The following is a 17,917-nucleotide window of genomic DNA, read 5'->3' on the forward strand; positions in this document are numbered from 1 at the left end:
GGGCTTAGATGCCAAATGGCCGAGTTATTCACAAAAAACTGTTTCAAAAAATGGAATCCACCTACTACCTGTTTCTGTTCGCCTGGTACTCCGCGCCTGGTAGCGGCCGGAAACTTAAAAATTTTCAGCCTCGAAAGTCCGTGACGTCACGGGTTGAGCTTTGATCCACTGGTTGGTGTCTTGGCTGAACCGGTTCGTACCTTTGGTGGTATGTGGATCCTATGTGGAACTTATGTGGGACCTGTGTGGATCCTATGTGGGACATATTTGGATTGTAAGTTGAAGGAAATCCGTTATATTCAAATTCAAATTCAAAAAATAAGTTTCCCGCCCGCGCCATCATACGATCCGTTTTATTTAAATTCAAATTCAAAAAAGTTTCCGCCCGCCCAAGCTTTTTGAAAAGTTCCAAGTTCGATCCGTGACTGTTTTTTGTGAATAACTCGGCCAATTGGCATCTAAGCCCGCATTGTGGGATGTCATAAAATGCAGAAAAATACGGCCCGTCAATTTGGCTAACAAAATCTGGTTTTGGTCAAGTTAAGATCGAATGGTAATGAAATTTGGCTTCGAAATTTATTTCTATATATTGGTTTGCTTATATCTCGGACTTTTTTAAACCGATTTTAGAATGGAATATAATTTTGGAATCAGGACATAAAAATCCTTCGATCTGCATCAAAGGATTCTGGAATTCTATCATATTTTAGAAAAGGATCAGCTTCGCCATTTACGATGTGGATCAGGATTTTACGAGGATTCTATAATGAAGTTCGAAGGAAAATAAGGTCCTGATTCAGAAATGGTACTTTGCTTCCTGATCGGTTGGAAAATTACCGAGATTAAAAAACGATATTTAGGCAATGTTTTGAATGAGGAAAGTCGCTTCTGCGTTCGCTGATTACTAAATGGTACTTTATTTACTGATTGGATACAAATGGTCAGAGCTATGGCCATCGGAAGGAGCAAAAGTGGGGAAATTGGGAAAACGCACAATTTTGTAGGGGAAAAAATTCGAAAAATCAAATAACGATATTTAAGCAATGTTTTGAATGACGAAAGTCGCTTTTGGGTTCGCTGATTACTAAATTGCTTACTAAGCTATGGCTATCTAAATAATGGGTATCGGAATTTTGTTCGTAGTGTAAAATATATAATCGTGGCTATAAACATCTGATTTATTTGCGTCGTTTTCCAGCACTGTTTTTCGATTAACTAGTTATCGCACTAAATTAGAGGCTGAAATGTTTACTAGTTGGATTTAGTTCGGTTTCTCTAAAAACAATTAGCCAGAGCTATTGGGGAATAGAATCTTTTACCAGGATGCTAAGGCACTGCTTGGCGAATGTTGACTTTGGCCGGTTGCACGCGCAGCAGCAGCTGCAACCCAAATGCGGCGTAATCTTCTATGAGCAAGAAGCCAACAGTTTCCAGCTCATGTGCCTGCTCTGCGAAATGAAACACTTTGCTTTCGAGGACTTCGCCCGGCACATTCGGAACGTTCACTTTGATTCCCAAGGTAGACCGCTCACAGAAATGGTCACTGCTGCTCGGCAGGAAAACCTAATCATTACCAAGACTGAGATGCAGGAGTATTTGTCCGGTGGCGAGGAAGGACCTGAGCTTGAAGAGGGTAATCCTATGCGTATAATGGCCGTAGATGAAAAAAAGTCGGAGGAGGATGAAGAAACTACCCATGTGCTTTGGGATCAAATGGAAAGCCTCTCGCCGCACTCTGAAAGTTTATCTAGCAATTTTGAGGACGAAAATATCTTCAGCTATTCTTTAGAGCAACTACACGAAGAGGAGCAGGACTTACCGCAGTCGGTTTTTAAGGTACATATATTTCCATCCTTGGGACTATGTGCTGTTTCATTTTTCAAGCTTCCCTTTCGACACCCATAGAAAACGAAGAAACGTCAACCAAAGGATTACAATTGCCCGCACTGCGATCGTAAGTACACAACCCAGAAGTACCTGAACACACATCTCCGGATGAGTCATCCGCACCCACAGGCCTTCAAATGCGATGTTTGTGAAGCCACCTTTGATGTGGACCGAGCCCTGGAGCAACACCAACGTAAGGAGCACACCGAATTCGAATGTCAAATATGCGCCAAAGTGTTCAAGAGCACTCGCTCCCTTCTCCGTCACATGCAGGGTCATTCGGGCGTCCGGCAGTTTAAATGCGATTATGAAAACTGTGGCAAGGCCTTCGTAAATCAACACAATCTCAACTCCCATCGACGCGTCCACAGCAATGAGCGAAACTTCGTGTGCGAACTATGCGGTTATAGATCTCGATACCGAGAGGCACTGATAGTACACCGCCGGACGCATACAGGCGAAAAGCCTTTTGCGTGTCAGACCTGCTCCCGTTGCTTCGCCTCCAAGTCACTGTTGAACGAGCACCAGGCCATGCACTCGACAGAGAAACCCTTTAAGTGCGACAAATGCGAAGCGGCATTCTCACGCCCCAAGGCTCTTTACCATCACAAGCATCTGCATCTGGGAATTAAGAAGTTCAAGTGCAAAGTTTGTGGAAACGCATATGCCCAGGCTGCCGGTCTCTCCGCTCACATGCGAGCCCACAAGCTGCAAGCCCAAAATACGGTCGAGTTGGGCGGTGAGGCGGGTTCCGTGGAGATGCTCTTCTCTCTCTGAAATTTATCATTTCCCACTCCTTATTTAACAAAGTATTATATGTTACATTTGTGCAAAGAATCTTAAGTAAGCTTAGTAATAATATTATGTTACTCTGAAAAACATCTAGGAACAAGAGATTTACTGTGTAAACTAGTTTTTAAGGATAGACAAGACATACATATAACATTGAGGTTATAAGGAAAAGGAATTACCCAAGTTTCGATTGCGAATTAAATATATATTTCCTACCAAGTTGTAGGAAAAATACCTCAAACTATTTCTTTGTATAGCTCAACATTTATTTCGAACAGGAACTTATAACTATACGCATAATGGTTACACTTTAGTTACACAGATATATTTTGTTTATCGGTTCCGTATTGTACGGCAGTTGGTAATAATCATAACACTGCGGTGTCCTGGATCAAGAATGAGGACTACCCACATGGATCGTGGGCAAATGATTTGCTAGATTCTTGAAAGTGATCATTTGGAGTAACCAGATGAAGTGTCCCCATCCTCCTAGTACACTGCAGGTAGTCCCCGTTCTGATTCCGTACACCTAATACACGATTCCATTATCTATTAATAAAAAAAAATGACTAGAGCTCGGCTTGAAACAAAAAAACAAGCGATAACAATATTATTAACTTAGGCCCAGACCCGGATGGTGTAGTCCCAGCTGCCGGTTGACAGGGCGGTACCGTCGGGCGAGACCTGGACGCAGGAGACCTTGTTCTCGTGTCCGTACAGCAGGCAGACGCGCTCCGACTTAAGGGTGTCCCATAGGTTTACGGTGTAATCGTTATAGCCGGCGAACAAGAGACGTCCACTGACCGAAAAATCGACCGAGTTGACTCCAAAGATAATGCTCTCCTTGGCGAAGACGGCAACCTCTCGATCTGCCCGCATGTCGTACAGCCGACAACTGCTGTCGTCCGATCCAGTAGCAATCGCATCTCCGCAAGGGTGGAACTTTACGCTGTTCACGTCTGACTGGTGCCCCTCAAAGGATTGAACCACATGTCCAGAGCGCATGTCCCAGATAAAGGCCATGCGGTCGCAGCTGCCAGAGACGAAGGTGTTGCCCGTCTCGTTTGGGGCCAGATCGATGGCCATAACATCGCCTGAGTGACCGTGGAAACTTTGGAGTAGCTGGCCAGACTCTACGTCCCATAGGGCACAAGTGGAATCGCCGCTGCCAGTGAGGATTTGCTGATCCGAGTTCGGATAAATGCAGCACGACATGTAGCTAGTGTGAGTGCCTACAGTGCGCTTCTTGGCGGCCATTTCCTCGTCTGAGGTGATTGGGTACACGGTAACCTTGTTGTCAAGTCCGCCGCAGGCTACGAAGTTCCCTGAAGGGGCATAGGCACAGGCCATGATCCAGGTAGTGGGCATGGTCACGGCGTGTTCCTTGTTCGTAGTAAACGCATCCCAGATTATCAGGCGTCCGTCCTGCGAGGAGGAGATAATGTGGCGCTTGTCGGGACTCCAGTCGGTGCACAGGACCTTCGCCTGGTGTCCTTTAAGCACCTTGCGAGGCTTAATGTTTACATAGGCAATCTGTTCCAGGCGCTCCGCAATGTTAGCCAAGTTAACGTCGTTCAACTTTTGGCGTTCCTCCTCCAGCTTTCCCTTCAGGTTTTCCGCCTCCCGCACCAGGCTGGCCATTTTCTCGCTGGCATTGCCGCTGGCGTTGCTCGCTGGCACTGCGCTCTCCGACATCTTTGCGGAGCCGAATGGATTCTGTGCTGAATGGATTTGTTTCCTTGTCAAGATTCACGATTAACGAAAAATCAATGAGCAGCAGCTGAAAAAACTGTATACGCGAATCGGGTGGAAAATATGAATACACAACGGTGCGCGCCAGTGTTGAAAGCTTTTGGTAGCTTTTAACGGTGGCGGAAAAATTTGTCGCAAGGACAATGTAATGTTGTCAACTTTCGGTTTTGTTGTTTAATACATTGGTCTATTTTTTTTAAGTTTTAATTTAAAAATCCCTCCGTGGTTTCAAGATCCCTGCCAATTATTAGCAAAGTTATGCACATTTTTCCATGCAGTTTTTTACCATGTCGTAACCGATTCAAAAAAGGAATACATTTTCAAAGATCAAAGCAAAAAAAGGTACATTTTCGGCTAAAAACACCATCATGTTCTTATTTGTTTCATGTTTTATACCCATTAAAAAATTACGAAAGGTTCAAACATTTTTTGGCCAGGTTACGATTGAGAAGATTACTTCTGAGAGGGGAATATTACTTCCCTGACCTATTGGAAAGGTATATAGTTTAAACATCGGCCAAAAAAATATAAAAATGAGCATTATGGCGTTTAAATTCTGAAAAGAAGAGAATAAAAGTTAGGTATGGAAAAAAAAATCTCTTATCGATAAGAAAGCTCCCGCCTTATCGATAATTAAGTGTTGCTAAAGGTGCTACAAAATTTAAAAACAAATTTTGTTAGATATTAAACAGCACTAATGGATCAGCTGATTTCAATATGAATTCCCAAATATTGTTTTGAATTGTAATCTTGGAAAGCGATATCTATGGGCGACCTACTTCACCAGAGCTAGATTATCCAGACCAGGAACTGCGTCACCATGATTAAGTTGCAACCGCCGCTGGACTTATCCGGAGTGTACCATAATTTTCGGTGTGGCGAAGTCCTGTGCAACGGCCCAGCTAGCTACGATGTCTGCTGCTCCCTGTGCGGGAAGCGCCTGGAGCTGGAGAGTTTTCCTGTACACTTTCGTATGGAACACCTCAGTAGAATTGAGTCTGTTGATGATGATGAAAAAGCAACGACAAGGATAGAGTACGATCCTATCGCTCAGGATACCATGGAAGTGGAGAGTGATCTTAAAAATCAGGAGGAACTAGACGAGCAGCTGGACCAAACTTCCCGCAGACAGCGCCCCAAAAGGGTGGCGGCAATGAAGAATACCCTGGTGGATAATTCCGAAAAGCCGCTTGAATTGGAAATGGACATAGAGTGGTTAGAAGCTGAAGAGGAACATTTAGATAAAGAGGATTCTGAAGACGAAGATGTTGGCGGTGCCCCCAAAGATATGCTCTTCCAGTGTGATCAGTGCGACAGGGCCTACAACAGCAAGCGCAGTCTTCAGAGTCACCGCCGTCAGAAGCATAGCTTATCCGCCATAGAAAAAAACGTACCTGGAGGCACCCCTGAAAAGCCCAGAAGGCGAAAGGGTCCCGCAAAAGTGTACAAATGCCACGAGGAGGCCTGCCACCAAACTTTTCGCACGGAACGGGATCTGAGGGGCCACCGGTGGAAGCATACAGGAATATTCTGTGACATATGCGGCAAGCCTTTCACCCAGTCCGGTAACATGATGCGCCACCGCCAGCGGCACAGCGGCATTAAGCCGTACAAGTGCCCTGAATGTGACGCTACGTTTTACACGCAGAAGGAACTGTCGTCGCATAGCATCTGTCACACGGGCCGAATGCCCTGCATCTGTGAGGTGTGCGGGCGTCCTTGTCGGGATCGGGGTGTGCTCACTGCCCACATGCGCCGCCACACTGGCGAACGGCCAGCCAAGTGCGATGTCTGCGGCAAGGCGTTCTATAGCTTCCACGACCTCAATGTTCACGCAGTGTCTCACACGAATTTGCGTCCCTTTGCCTGCGACGTCTGTGGTTCCACGTTTCAGCGCAAAAAAGCCCTCCGCGTGCACAAGCTACTTCACTCGGAGCAACGTAAATACGTCTGCAAGCTGTGCGGCAAGACGTTTGCTCAGTCCGGCGGTCTTAATGCCCACATGCGAAGTCACGACCCGGCCAGGATCAAGGGGACAGTGAAACCGCTCTTGACTCCAGTTAACTCTGTGGAGCTTGTGGAGGTAATCCATCCGAATGGCCATACACCGCTTACCAGTGGCTTTCCTGCCACGCCTACTACAATTACCCTCGCCATAGATGATGATGAAGGAGAGGAGCAGGTGGACACAACTCCTGAAGAAGTTTCATGGCAGCTCTAGTTTTAGCTTCAGACATCCCACTTTTATTGCATAAGAATTTATAGAAATTTATAAGAGATTCGTACATATGTATTACAGACAAAAAACGTTCAAATGTAAAACAGAACTTGCATTTTTTTATGCAATTAAATATAATTTTAATTTGTATTGAATTACAAAATTAATTCCATTCCGAATTCTACATCAGTGGGGGAAAGGGCAGCCCGGGAGCTGCTCCCACGGCCGGGCGGCCTTTGCGGATGCAGTCTTGCTTCGCGCCCCACGGCTTATGACGAAACTATGCAGAGTTGAGGGTGGACCTTGCTTGTTGAAGCCATGAACAATAAAAACTATCCATTGTCGGTACAAAAAGTGTCCTTTATTGTGGATCCCCAGGGCGGAGATGGCCCAACCCTGGCGAGACCATGGTTCTTGATTCTTAATGCTTAATATAGTATGGATAGATAAGTTTAAGCTTGGTTTTAAAATAATACATACAGCCTTAATCCATTCCAAACTAATTTGGCAGATATGGAGTTTGCAGAAAAAAACGTTCTGGATGCTGCTCGAAAAACATAGTGGTTGTGCCTTTCAAATCAGTCAATATAGTTGCCACATCGAAATCAGGAAACTACAGTCCCTGTAATCCTTTTCCAAATCATGTGATCTGAATCTCAAATTAGTGGAAACTAGATTTTCTTAAAATATTGACAAGTATCAAATGGACGTATTCAGTTTACAAATAATTGAAATCAATCGAAATGGGGGGGAATGTAAAAGTATAAGATTATTGGAGGCCGAATTATAAATTTGAGGCATTCGGTTCCAGTATAATTGCCACATTTTCAGCAATATTTCCACTATAAATTGACGTATTCTACACCGGGTTTTTTTTCGGATATTTCAAATGCCCTGATAAGCGACCAATTTGATGGAGGGGAAAAAGTCGCGGGATTTCGATTAAATCTACTAAAAATAACCTGTTTTCCCCTGAAAACTAAACAAAAACAAAAAAAAGGCGGGGGAGACAATAATTGGGTTATTAAAATCTAGGTCTACAATAGATAATATCGATTAGTATTGGTATAGTTGCTAGTTGGTATGGTATCCAAATTGCCATCTAAATGTGTGACTATTAGCAATCGCTTGTACACTATATATAGGTCTATATAAAATATATGTATGTCAGCGCTATTGGCCATTGCATATTGTAATAGATTCTCACTGGGGTAGAAGCTCGAGTTCGTTCGATGAGAAATCTCAGGGTCGGCGAACAGCTATGGAATGAGTTTGCCTAGTTCTGGAAGTAAAAAAAATACCTATTCCTTTTTAAATCGAACTTTTGTTTCTTACAAAATGACTAAAATGTGATATGATACCTTAGACCCTGGGATTCCTTTCACCCCACTGTGCGCACAACGTTTATTGGAAAATTTCTGTACGGTGGAGGCCACCTCACACAATGTTTATCTCGATCTTGATGAGCAGCCGGTCGTCGGCGCAGAAGCCCAGCTGCATGATGTTCGATATGTCGGCGTACTCGAGAAACCCGAATCCCCGCGTACTTATTGGCTCGCGCGGCTGATTAAAGGCCAGTATCTCCGGTTTGGTCATAATGGTATCGTGCTGCGACATGGACGCATCCATGGGATGCACCATACACAGCTTAATCCGCCCCTTGAACGGCCAGTCCAGATGGTAGTCGTTCTCCGACTGCATCAGGTGGACGTGCAAGCTGAGAACTTGTGGCTTCCGAGGCTGAATATTAAGACGGGCACAGAACTTGTAGCCGTGCGGCGAGGTGTAGCACTCATGTGAGTACTCCTGGTTGTTGGCATTTGCTCGGAATCTGGCCACGAGCGATGCGAACTGCTCGATGCGCCAGATTATAGTGCCATTGCTGTAGCGAGGATCAACGGGCGCCTGCTGTTGGCGGGCCAAGCGCAGCTGCTTCTGCAGGTTCTCCACACGAGTCTCCTGCTCCCGGGTTCTTTGCTCCAGCACCACAATCCTCTGGTACATCGTTTGCACAATCTGCTCATCCACTCCGTTCGCGTACTGAGGGGGTGGCGGCAGCTGTCCGTTTTCCAACGATCCGGAGGTACTTGCGCCCGATTTCTGCGGCTGCCAGGTAGCGATTGCCGTTTGTTGCAGGGCCTGTAGCATTAGCTGCAAGTGGTGGGGCATGTCCGCCTTCAAATGCTCCTCCAGCTGATTCGTCTCAGGCCTGCCAACAAAGTCGCACTTGATTCCGACAAAGGGGCACTTCTCCTCCGGCGGATCCGGTTCCTGCTGGCGTCGGTAGGGGCAACTGGGAAGGTGGCGATGCAGCTCGATGGGCGAGGCCACCACCGAACAGCCGAGCGGCGAATTGGGGCATTTGTGCTTTAGCTGCTCAATCTCCCGACGCACAAAATTGTCGGGAAAAATGTCCTGGTCGGCGGATAGCCGTTTATTGTCCAGAGGACAGCACTGGTTGTGGTTCTGTAGCCAGTCAGTGATGCAGCCGTGGCAGAAGCGGTGGCCACAGGACGTCAGCATTGGCTCCTTTAGCCAGTCGATGCATATGGCGCATTCGTATTTGGCGTCCAGCAGCTCGTCCTGCTCCTGATCGCCCGACGTGTCCGAGGCGGCATAGTGGTTATTCCGGTTAAGAGCCAGGCTTTTTGGGGGAGTAGGAATAGCAGAAGCGCCACCTCCTCCGACTCCGGACCCTCCGGCTCCAGCCCCACTGTTGGGGCTACTGCTGCTGCCTGCGACGCGAATAATTTCGTTCCTGTTGTTGTGGTTGTGCTCACCCTGCTCCGATGGATGGTGGTGGCGATGGGCCAAGTGCCTGGCCTGGTTTATCTTGGGCTCCCCCGTTGATCGATTCATGCTCCGGCCGCTCCGAGTTCCGAGTTATCTTAGTCAGTTCATGTATCGACAAAAATATTGCTTTTTCTATTGCTTATGACTCCTCCGAACAGCTGTACAAACGGAGGTTAGCCAACACTGACGTCGCAGACGTGGCAACCCTACCGAAAGTTGGGGAGCACCACTGCGTTGTTTCACACTGGCTGATTAGACAATTTTTGGGTACCACCAGTGCGCGAGCTTATAAAAGGCCAGTGTCCGGCAGCGTGGAGAGCAATCGGGCGCGAGAAACCCCACAAAACAGAAGCTCCTCCCCCCTTATAATTAAAATAAATCAAAGACCATGTCGCTGGCAATCGACAGTAATTTTTCCCTCGGCATATACTTGCTGCTAGTGGTGCTCGCCGTTCTGGCCTCCTGTCCCACGACGGATGGTATGCACCTGGTGGAGCGTCACGAATCATACGATATCGGTTCAGAGAACCGGCACAGTGGCAGTACGGATATTGATGCCGTTCCCCTCATCCGGCGGCGCCGCCAAATGTCCGACTGGCTGATCGCCCCCAATACGCGCTGGTGCGGACGCGGGAACCTGGCCAACGGCACCTACAACGACCTCGGCGGCGCCTCCAAGGCCGACAAGTGCTGCCGGAAGCACGACCACTGCAAGATGTTCATCGATGGGATGTCGAATCGCTATGATCTCTTCAACTATCGCCCCTATACGCTTTCCCACTGCAACTGCGACTTGCGGTTTCGCACGTGCTTGAAGATGGCCGGTGACGAAGATGCTAATGCAATTGGCAAACTGTTCTTCAATGTCGTCCAGACCCAGTGCTTCGGTTTGCGCACGGAGACTGTTTGCACCGAGCGAGGCGGAAGCGGCAAGGAGTCAGATCCTTGCTTGAAGGAGGAGGTGCGCCACAAGGCGTTCCTGCGCAATAACAAGCGCTTCTAAACGAGCTGAAGGTAGGTTCCTGACTTCTTTGGCACCCCCACCTTCACTACAGAAAGTTCTAGAAACCAGAAAGTAGAAAAAGGATTTTATCAGTCAAATTCCCAACTAACACTTCTTTCTTTTATTTCAGTATCCAGAAGTGAAGCTGCCGGAATTGGGGTCTCCCGAAGACAGCTGCCACAGGCAGAAACCAGAAAGTGTTGCAAGAGGAATGACATTCCAAAAACCACCATGGACTGACAAAATGGTGGAGCAGCGGGAACTGGCACCCTGGCGAGAGGCACCCCTATGTATTAAGCTATATAGCCACCACACACTCACACCACTCAACCACAAACATGTACTATTTTCGCGACACTCATGTGCTATTATAGTGCGTAGTTGTCGCCGTAGTCACACAATCTAGTTTAGGCCACCGCATCAAATATAGGCTGCCAGAAACTTAAAGTTTTAAACTAGCCGTAGACTGTAGAGTTTAGACTGTAGCTTCGTAGATACCCTGTAACTACCATCTATAATCGAATAAGTAGACGTAGAGCTGTAGTAAATAAAATAAATGTCCAAAGATCAAAAGCACGTTAATTTTGTCTCTTATTGGGGGGAAACGGATTCGCGGAATGTCGGACTTTGGACCGCGACGACGGCCATGTCATATCAACATCCATCCGCGCAGTATACGAGTGTACAGGGGTCTGGAGTCGGACTGCGATCAACGTCGGATTGACGTAGCTGCTCGATCCCCTCCCCTGACTTGACCCCCCGGGATAATAGGTGGCCACTGGTTCGTCCGTACTCCAGAGATTCAGATGCGTCACGGTGGCGTCTGGGCCGGATCAGATAATCCCAATACCGTTGTCCAAGACGCTGGGTACAAGGTCTGAAGCAGCTAAACAGCAAGGTCACTGGGTTGTGCCTTTCTCCCTAGTTGCTCCCTATTTTCGATTTTCGAGTGAAATAGTTGATTTTAATAAATTCTCCAAGCTGTCCCTAATCAGGGGCTTCACTAGAAAGAGAGTCTCATCCAAAGGTCTGGGTCAGAACGGAACCGGCAGCAGCACAATCAGCTCCACAACTGACGCAATTAAAATAATTTCAAACACCTATTGCTTACTTATTTTCGTTATTTTCGGATTGTTTATATTTTAGTTTTACGAAAGGGGGCTTGTCCGTATTCTGGTCTTGTAACTTCCATGTTTTCCTACTTTGTCAGCCTTTTGTGTAATCTTTAAGTGTTTTTTAATTAAATTTTTTATACTGTAATCTAAACAAATAAAATTACATCATTTTAGCGTTAAAAATAAATAAACAACCCACCGATTTTTATGCGTAAGCATTTTGTGGTGTTGTTATTATTTTACAAAAGTGCATGTGTTTTCTAAATTAGTTTCCTTAGAACCAAAACAATAATAAATATTTTTTAATAATATTTATTTTCTCAAGTTCTAATGTTTGTATAATACTAAAACTATAAATATATGATGCTTTTATAGTTCATTTTTTAAGCTTTACTCACTTAAAGTTTGAAAAATAACCTTTTTTTGAAAGTTTTTGGAAGTATGTATGGTTTCAGCATATATCATTTTAGTTGGGGAACTTGAATAAATTAATTGAATAAAAAATAGTTTATTATTGAGGAATAATAGAGCAATATATGTTGCATAAATCCATAGTATATTTTATTCAGGTTGATCAGTTTTGACATGGATATCCTGGCCCTCTCTCCGCAAAAAATAGCTGTAGTATTTTGAGGCAAGGCTTCTATTTTCTCCTATAAATCCTATCCACATTAGTTTTACGTTGCTCTGAGTTTTACGTTGGCCTGGTGCTTCGTTAACTTAAACATTTAACATTCCATTTCCCAGCAAAATTTTAAAGAGTTGCACAGTGCTTTATTCGGATATATTTTGGCATTCGAGGTGCAAGTTGCTAACCAGTCGGAGATCGGAGATCGCAGATGGAAGACGCGCGTGTGGCAGAGGACGTGGCGGTGGCCAATCCGACGAACCAAACACTTACCCGACCGATCCAAATTCCAGTTCCTATTTCCATGCCGGCATACCCTTTAGCATCCGCCCCAGCGAATGCTCCAGTCATCGACGGCCGCCAGTCAGGTGGTCACACAAAGGCTGCAATGTAAGTAGTTACCGAGCCATCCTGGACACTTAACTGATATCGTATGCGATGCAGGTTGCCCACCCGCAGCCATGGTATGCACAGCTCAAAGTTATCCGCAGTGAAGGCCTCCTCGTCGCCAACCCGCCGGACACCCTCGCTTCCGAGCCGAGCGTGCGTGCTCCAGAATGAGATGTGCGAGGTGCGGGACGCTCTGCGATCCCAGCCCCATGCGTGCGATATACGATTGCTGATCTTTGCAACCGCCGCTAGTGAGGAGGGTTACGAACACACTCTAATTCCAGTGCCTCCCCAGTTCAAGGCTGCCGCCGGTTCCGGGTGCGATGTGCAGCGACTGCGGATCGCTATATCGGACAACTGGCCCAGCTGCCGGCTGATGCTGGAGATCCTTAGCGCCGACGAGCATTACGCCGCCTTGGAAACGGATGACGTGGATGCCTTTCACCTGCTGCACTGGCTCCTCGTGACCAGTCCTACGTGCCCCACGCTGCGCCGTGTTTCGGGCCTCCATTTGCGCTGTTTGTGCCGCGTCCTTGGCCTGGCCCGTCCCACCCAACCCCCCGGCCAGGTGATGAGCATCTGCTACGAGCGCGGCGGCACTCCGGTCCAGCGGGGGGAAATCGAGCGTACCAATTCCCGGCAAAGGGCCAGTTTCGCATACCTAGGACTGCCATTTAACCAGGTCTACCGTTTCCTGGCCACCGGCCGCTTCGAAAGCACGGCCGGCGAGCCCGTCCGCCTCTACGCCCAGCCGGAGTCGGCCCTGGTCCACTGCTACGATCCGTCGCCCCAGCAGTTCCGTAGCCCCACTCCGGCTCCTGCTCCTTCTCCCGCTTCAGAAGCCAATAAGGACGAACAGCAGGATGAGAACACTAACAACACGAGCACTAAAGAGAAGGATAAGGACACGCACAAGACTAAGGATAAAAGCAAATACCAGAACAAGAAGGGAAAGGCGCTATCAGCCCAGGCCAACGATGAGGACTCCTTCCTCTGCTGGCCACACTCGATCCTGACCGAAGCCCAGCAGGCACTGATCATCTGCCAGTTGCCCACTGAGCTGGACGAGTCCATTGCACACTCACCAGAGAAGCACTTCCTAGAATACTTCGTCCAGGATGCAGCCAGCCTAAGACCCTGCTACATACTGCTCTACGACGAACAGGTGGCCGCCGAGATGATGCTCTCCTGGCCGGGACGCCGTGTGGAGCCGGAGACCTCGGGTCCCTCTCTGTTGGAGCGGTCCCGCGACCGGCTCATGGGCTGGGCTCGATTTGTGGGTGCACGATTCGGTGCCATCAAGCGGCTTATTGCCGCCTTTTAGCGAACTTGATTCCCCGAATCCTGATCGAGTTTACACAAAATACACATACCATACAACATTATCTATCTATCCGAGATCCTTCCATCCATTATAGATCATTACGAATCTGTGACGGATGATGCCTTGGAGCGAGGTGGCCTTTTTTAGAAAATCGTGTTGTGAGCACCTTGATTCCATACACCGCCAGATGATAATTCAAGAATCATTCATACAATATATAGACAGTGTTCATATGAAACTAAGTATGTGCATAAAGTATATGTGTACGTGTGTAACGTGTGTTCGAAAGTTTTAACATTTTTCGTTTTCAAAATATTGTACAAATGCACTTGGTCAACTTACATGAACTATTATTGTGCAAGGCTTAAAATTAATTGGTTTTTTCTATTCTTAAGGGGATTCTAGGGGGTCTTAAACAAATATCGAGTCATGAGTCTTCAGGGTCTTCACAAAAAGAAGACTTCAAAGCTTTTGAAAACTTTTTTTTGATAGTTTTTAAATCTCATTAATTCTTATCCTGATTTTTCTCTATTTATTCAAATATATGGTTTTCTACTCGAGAGATGAGAGAATTGTTAAGAGGCAATGTTTCAGGCATTGGTTCAGGAATTTATATTATCTGCTTGGCGCCTTTATTGGGAGGATCGGGAACCAGGAGGCTCTTGGCACTAGGGATAGCGTCGGCCTTTTAAAAGTTGCGGGGGCGACGAAAAAACCGTGACAGGTTCGACGGAGTGTAGTCGAGAACGTAGCGGTGGCGTTTCCTGTTGTATTGAGTCTGACGGAGATAGACACTGGCCAGGCCCTTGACTGCCACGTAGGTGATACCACCAAGAAAGACAGCGACCACCTTGTTGGCCTCGTAAATGTTGGAGAAGAGCATCTGGCCGAGAATCACGGCAAAGGTGGGCAGGCTAAGGGCTGTGCAGAAGCTAGCCGAAGCTCGCCCAATGTGGTCAGACCAGAGGGCTCCCGGCTGAAGAGCCTCCGCCGGCGGATAATCCTGTTCCAGGTCGTCGAAATAGTCGTCTGCCAGTGGCGCCCCCGGCAGAGGGTGCCCGTCCCCATCGATCTGATCTGGGGGCACACCCTGCCTCTGATGGCGGCGCAGCCAGCGCACGAGGCAGTCATCCCACCGCACCATCCTGCTTAGGAGGAGGATGGTAGGCACCGACGGTAGCAAGATCATGAGCAAGGTGGGGTCCTCCTGCAGCAGTCGCACACCTGTTTCATAACCAGCGACCTCCAGCAGGGTCAGGGTCCCGAAAGTCACGGCTGAAAAGTAGACAGTGGCAGCCAGGATGCCCATCAAGACACTAGGGCAAAGGCGCTCGTAGCTCTTGTCCAGGCGCTCGAGAATAGAGTCGAAGCGACACAGCGGCGGCATAACAATTATGTACTCCGTGCGGCACTGAGTGCAGGTCACCGGCAAGTCTGGTGTTAGCAGTTGCTTCTCGTCGATCCACCGACTGAGACAGGCCTCGTGCACCCACTTGTTGGTGCCGCGACATCGGCAGGGATGCACCCAGTCGCGGCGCGGCTGGTCCTCGTCCCCGGAGAGGCAGATCCAGCACATTCTGTCATCGATGCTTTCCGGCTCCAGTCCGCTCATTAAGCGACTGGGGCGACTCTGGCCTTGGGTCGGGTTACGAGTACGATGACGGAATCGGAGGCCGTCGGCCATTCTCGGCTGCTGGTGATTCATTCTGTGGCTATCCCGGATCTCTGGTTATATGCGCGCAAAAGGAATTTTGTTTGAGATTTTCTGGAGAATACGGACTGGATTTTGTAAAGAGATGTTTCAGATTTGTCATTTACGAATGAAAATGCTGCATACACTTCAAAACAGGAACTTCCTCTCATGACAAATATTCCATTTTCAATTAGAATATGTTTTTTGAGAAAAATAAATAAACTAAAGTGCCTCTGGTTTTCAAAAATAAACTTTGAAACGTTGAAGCTCCTTGATGTTCTCATTATTCTATTTGTGGCTTACTTTCAATCTTGAATCTGGCTGGATTCAAAATGCGGGGGCCCACTCCCACTTGGCCAATAAAGCGATAAACAATAGACAGCACTTACCCAAAGAAAGTGGATCCTCAAAGTCGTTTAATATTACATAATGCCGTTTCACACACATTGTATATTCACTCGGATTCGAATTTCCCGCTTAAGCGAGGAACAAAACATTTACAACGCGACACGAAGAAAGAAAGATTCTCTTCTTTCTAGGCTCGTCGGCTCGAGAGCAGAAGAACATTTGGCCAACATTTGGCTAGAGAAATGGAGATGGAGCTGCTGCTGGAGCTGGGCCAGAAGAATTCAAAAATCAGAAAACCTCGGCCCACCTTTCCACGGCCCGACATTCTTCCTTTTCTAGAATAGAACATTTGTTAGGTTTCTTTTTAATCTGACGTTTCCTTACCAACATCGTTATGTTATTTAATAGATCATTTAATATAGATAAATATTTTAAAATTTTCTTCCTGTAAGATTCTATTTAATTTTCCCTCTCTTTATATTGAAATCCTGAGTATAATTGTAACGTCCTATTTAAAAAAAGTTAACAGAGCGCCATTTATTAACACTGTTATGTATAGTGCTGCCAGATGGTTTGAAATACATTAAACAGAATATGCAAATTAACATAAAACGTTATGTTAGTTACAGACATGCAAGTTTTAAATTTAAACATTTAATTTAAATTTACTAATGATTAAGTAAGGTTTTCGGCTAAGTCAAATAGTATTGATTTTAAGCTTTATAATAAAATCAAGATAAATCGTTAAAGAGCTCAACGGGCTTACTAGAAGGCTCTGTTAAAAACCATTCACATGCACCATCTCTGTTAATTTACGGCGTAGGCTATCCAATTGGACTCCGACGGAATTGAATCCAGTTGGTTTCTGGCACTCGACAGTGGCGCACGAGACCTGCCCCGCCCCCAAAGCTGCCCCCGCAGTCGCGAGCGAAATTTTGGCGCGCAATTTTGTCAGCCCCTTGCAACTTGCGATCTGCAACCTGCAATCTGCAACTTGCGGCATCCTAGAGCCATTAATTGGCTAATAATTGTATTTTTTTTTAAAGTGTATTTTTTTTTTACGGGACTGAGTGTGTGCGCCAGGGGGTCAGTGTGTGCGAGTGTGTGTGTATGGAAGGATAATTGCAGGGCGCATTTGAAATATTCATGGGACAAGTGCAGCAGCGACAAAGGCTTGAATTATTTAAGAAACTAGCAATTCCCCTTATTTTGTTTGTTCTGTGTGTGCTTGCCGCCGTTTTGTTTTCGCAATAGCAACAATTACAACAACAATAACAACAATAGAAAGCGGCGAAAGGGTAACGCTCGCCGATCCCATGAACATGTAAATCCAATAACAATAGCCGAGAATAAGAGAGACCGTTAGAATCCGAGACCGAGCGAAATGCCAGGAGCAACAGTAAGGAGCAAACGGCCCGGAGGGCATGGGCACGGCTCCGGTTACGGTTACGGATATGGATCCGGATACGGGTACGGGTACGGGTACGGGCACGGTTACAGGCATAAATCCCACAGCGCCGCCGGCACGCAACTTCGCTGGCTGGACTCCTTCTGCTTCTGCCTCGTCCACCTGTGCCTGTTTTCCGCAGGTGAGTGAATATTGTCCAGTGAATCGGCCCTGCCTTGGATCTAGAATCCTATTTGGGAATACCACTGGGAGAAAAAAGGTTGAAATATTCTTTAATTAATTTAGAAGTAAAGCTCTAAAAACCAAGGATCTTTTAGCAACTCTAAGATCCCTAAATTGTAAATATAAGATAACCTAAGATTTAACTCATGAATCTGACTATTTTTAAAATAAACCATTATGTTTATACCTATATTTCAAATAGGCTCTTTTTTTGGTTGCATTTTTATGGTTAACATGTATTTTTTGGTGAACATGCTATTCCCTGGAGTCTTACGCGGCGTATGCGTAATTTATGGACTTGCTCCCAATGCATTCCCCTTGCCACTTGCCGCTCGGGCCATAAC

The 17,917-nt window shown here is 46.6% G+C and overlaps 7 protein-coding genes across 9 annotated transcripts; 4 read left to right on the top strand and 3 right to left on the bottom strand.

Annotated features, from left to right (window-relative positions):
• Positions 1 to 1,214: 1,214 nt before the first annotated feature.
• Positions 1,215 to 2,938, top strand: LOC108129070 (zinc finger protein 664). Of its 2 annotated transcripts, XM_070279667.1 has the most exons (3): positions 1,215 to 1,836; positions 1,906 to 1,954; positions 2,017 to 2,175. In XM_070279667.1, the coding sequence occupies exons 1-3, from the start codon at positions 1,324 to 1,326 to the stop codon at positions 2,037 to 2,039; spliced, it is 585 nt and encodes a 194-aa protein (XP_070135768.1). In that variant the 5' UTR covers positions 1,215 to 1,323; the 3' UTR covers positions 2,040 to 2,175. The 2 variants fall into 2 exon arrangements, with proteins under 2 accessions (XP_070135768.1, XP_017102482.2); XM_017246993.3 differs by having other exon boundaries at positions 1,906 to 2,938.
• Gbeta5 (guanine nucleotide-binding protein subunit beta-5) lies at positions 2,924 to 4,584 on the bottom strand. Its single transcript, XM_017246994.3, has one exon. The coding sequence runs from the start codon at positions 4,372 to 4,374 to the stop codon at positions 3,298 to 3,300; it is 1,077 nt and encodes a 358-aa protein (XP_017102483.1). The 5' UTR covers positions 4,375 to 4,584; the 3' UTR covers positions 2,924 to 3,297.
• Positions 4,585 to 5,114: 530 nt separating this feature from the next.
• LOC108129052 (zinc finger protein 91) lies at positions 5,115 to 6,818 on the top strand. Its single transcript, XM_017246974.3, has one exon. The coding sequence runs from the start codon at positions 5,252 to 5,254 to the stop codon at positions 6,650 to 6,652; it is 1,401 nt and encodes a 466-aa protein (XP_017102463.2). The 5' UTR covers positions 5,115 to 5,251; the 3' UTR covers positions 6,653 to 6,818.
• Positions 6,819 to 6,839: 21 nt separating this feature from the next.
• On the bottom strand, positions 6,840 to 9,628 carry Traf6 (TNF-receptor-associated factor 6). Of its 2 annotated transcripts, none has more exons than XM_017246973.3 (2): positions 8,011 to 9,628; positions 6,840 to 7,931 (listed from the first exon to the last, which is right to left on the bottom strand). In XM_017246973.3, exon 1 carries the CDS (start codon positions 9,506 to 9,508, stop codon positions 8,087 to 8,089), a length of 1,422 nt encoding a protein of 473 aa, XP_017102462.2. In that variant the 5' UTR covers positions 9,509 to 9,628; the 3' UTR covers positions 6,840 to 7,931; positions 8,011 to 8,086. The 2 variants fall into 2 exon arrangements, with proteins under 2 accessions (XP_017102462.2, XP_017102461.2); XM_017246972.3 differs by having other exon boundaries at positions 6,840 to 7,076; positions 7,130 to 9,628.
• A 56-nt stretch (positions 9,629 to 9,684) lies between these two features.
• On the top strand, positions 9,685 to 11,021 carry GIIIspla2 (Phospholipase A2 group III). Its single transcript, XM_017246897.3, has 2 exons — positions 9,685 to 10,456; positions 10,576 to 11,021. Exon 1 carries the CDS (start codon positions 9,831 to 9,833, stop codon positions 10,443 to 10,445), a length of 615 nt encoding a protein of 204 aa, XP_017102386.2. The 5' UTR covers positions 9,685 to 9,830; the 3' UTR covers positions 10,446 to 10,456; positions 10,576 to 11,021.
• A 1,209-nt stretch (positions 11,022 to 12,230) lies between these two features.
• On the top strand, positions 12,231 to 14,272 carry LOC108129000 (uncharacterized). The gene is made up of 2 exons (XM_017246903.3): positions 12,231 to 12,578; positions 12,633 to 14,272. The coding sequence occupies exons 1-2, from the start codon at positions 12,400 to 12,402 to the stop codon at positions 13,900 to 13,902; spliced, it is 1,449 nt and encodes a 482-aa protein (XP_017102392.2). The 5' UTR covers positions 12,231 to 12,399; the 3' UTR covers positions 13,903 to 14,272.
• On the bottom strand, positions 14,057 to 15,795 carry LOC108129004 (E3 ubiquitin-protein ligase MARCHF5). The gene has a single exon (XM_017246906.3). It carries the CDS (start codon positions 15,605 to 15,607, stop codon positions 14,591 to 14,593), a length of 1,017 nt encoding a protein of 338 aa, XP_017102395.2. The 5' UTR covers positions 15,608 to 15,795; the 3' UTR covers positions 14,057 to 14,590.
• Positions 15,796 to 17,917: the final 2,122 nt, after the last annotated feature.

The sequence above is a fragment of the Drosophila bipectinata genome, chromosome XL (genome assembly GCF_030179905.1).
Source record: "Drosophila bipectinata strain 14024-0381.07 chromosome XL, DbipHiC1v2, whole genome shotgun sequence".
Lineage (NCBI taxonomy): Eukaryota > Metazoa > Arthropoda > Insecta > Diptera > Drosophilidae > Drosophila > Drosophila bipectinata.

Coding starts and splice junctions, on each gene's coding strand:
- LOC108129052 (XM_017246974.3), top strand. CDS start 5,252: ATGATTAAGTTGCAACCGCCGCTGGACTTATCCGGAGTGTACCATAAT.
- LOC108129000 (XM_017246903.3), top strand. CDS start 12,400: ATGGAAGACGCGCGTGTGGCAGAGGACGTGGCGGTGGCCAATCCGACG. Junction 12,579..12,632: donor GGTCACACAAAGGCTGCAAT/GTAAGTAGTTAC, acceptor TATGCGATGCAG/GTTGCCCACCCGCAGCCATG.
- LOC108129004 (XM_017246906.3), bottom strand. CDS start 15,607: ATGAATCACCAGCAGCCGAGAATGGCCGACGGCCTCCGATTCCGTCAT.
- Gbeta5 (XM_017246994.3), bottom strand. CDS start 4,374: ATGTCGGAGAGCGCAGTGCCAGCGAGCAACGCCAGCGGCAATGCCAGC.
- GIIIspla2 (XM_017246897.3), top strand. CDS start 9,831: ATGTCGCTGGCAATCGACAGTAATTTTTCCCTCGGCATATACTTGCTG.
- Traf6 (XM_017246973.3), bottom strand. CDS start 9,508: ATGAATCGATCAACGGGGGAGCCCAAGATAAACCAGGCCAGGCACTTG.
- LOC108129070 (XM_017246993.3), top strand. CDS start 1,324: ATGCTAAGGCACTGCTTGGCGAATGTTGACTTTGGCCGGTTGCACGCG. Junction 1,837..1,905: donor TACCGCAGTCGGTTTTTAAG/GTACATATATTT, acceptor CGACACCCATAG/AAAACGAAGAAACGTCAACC.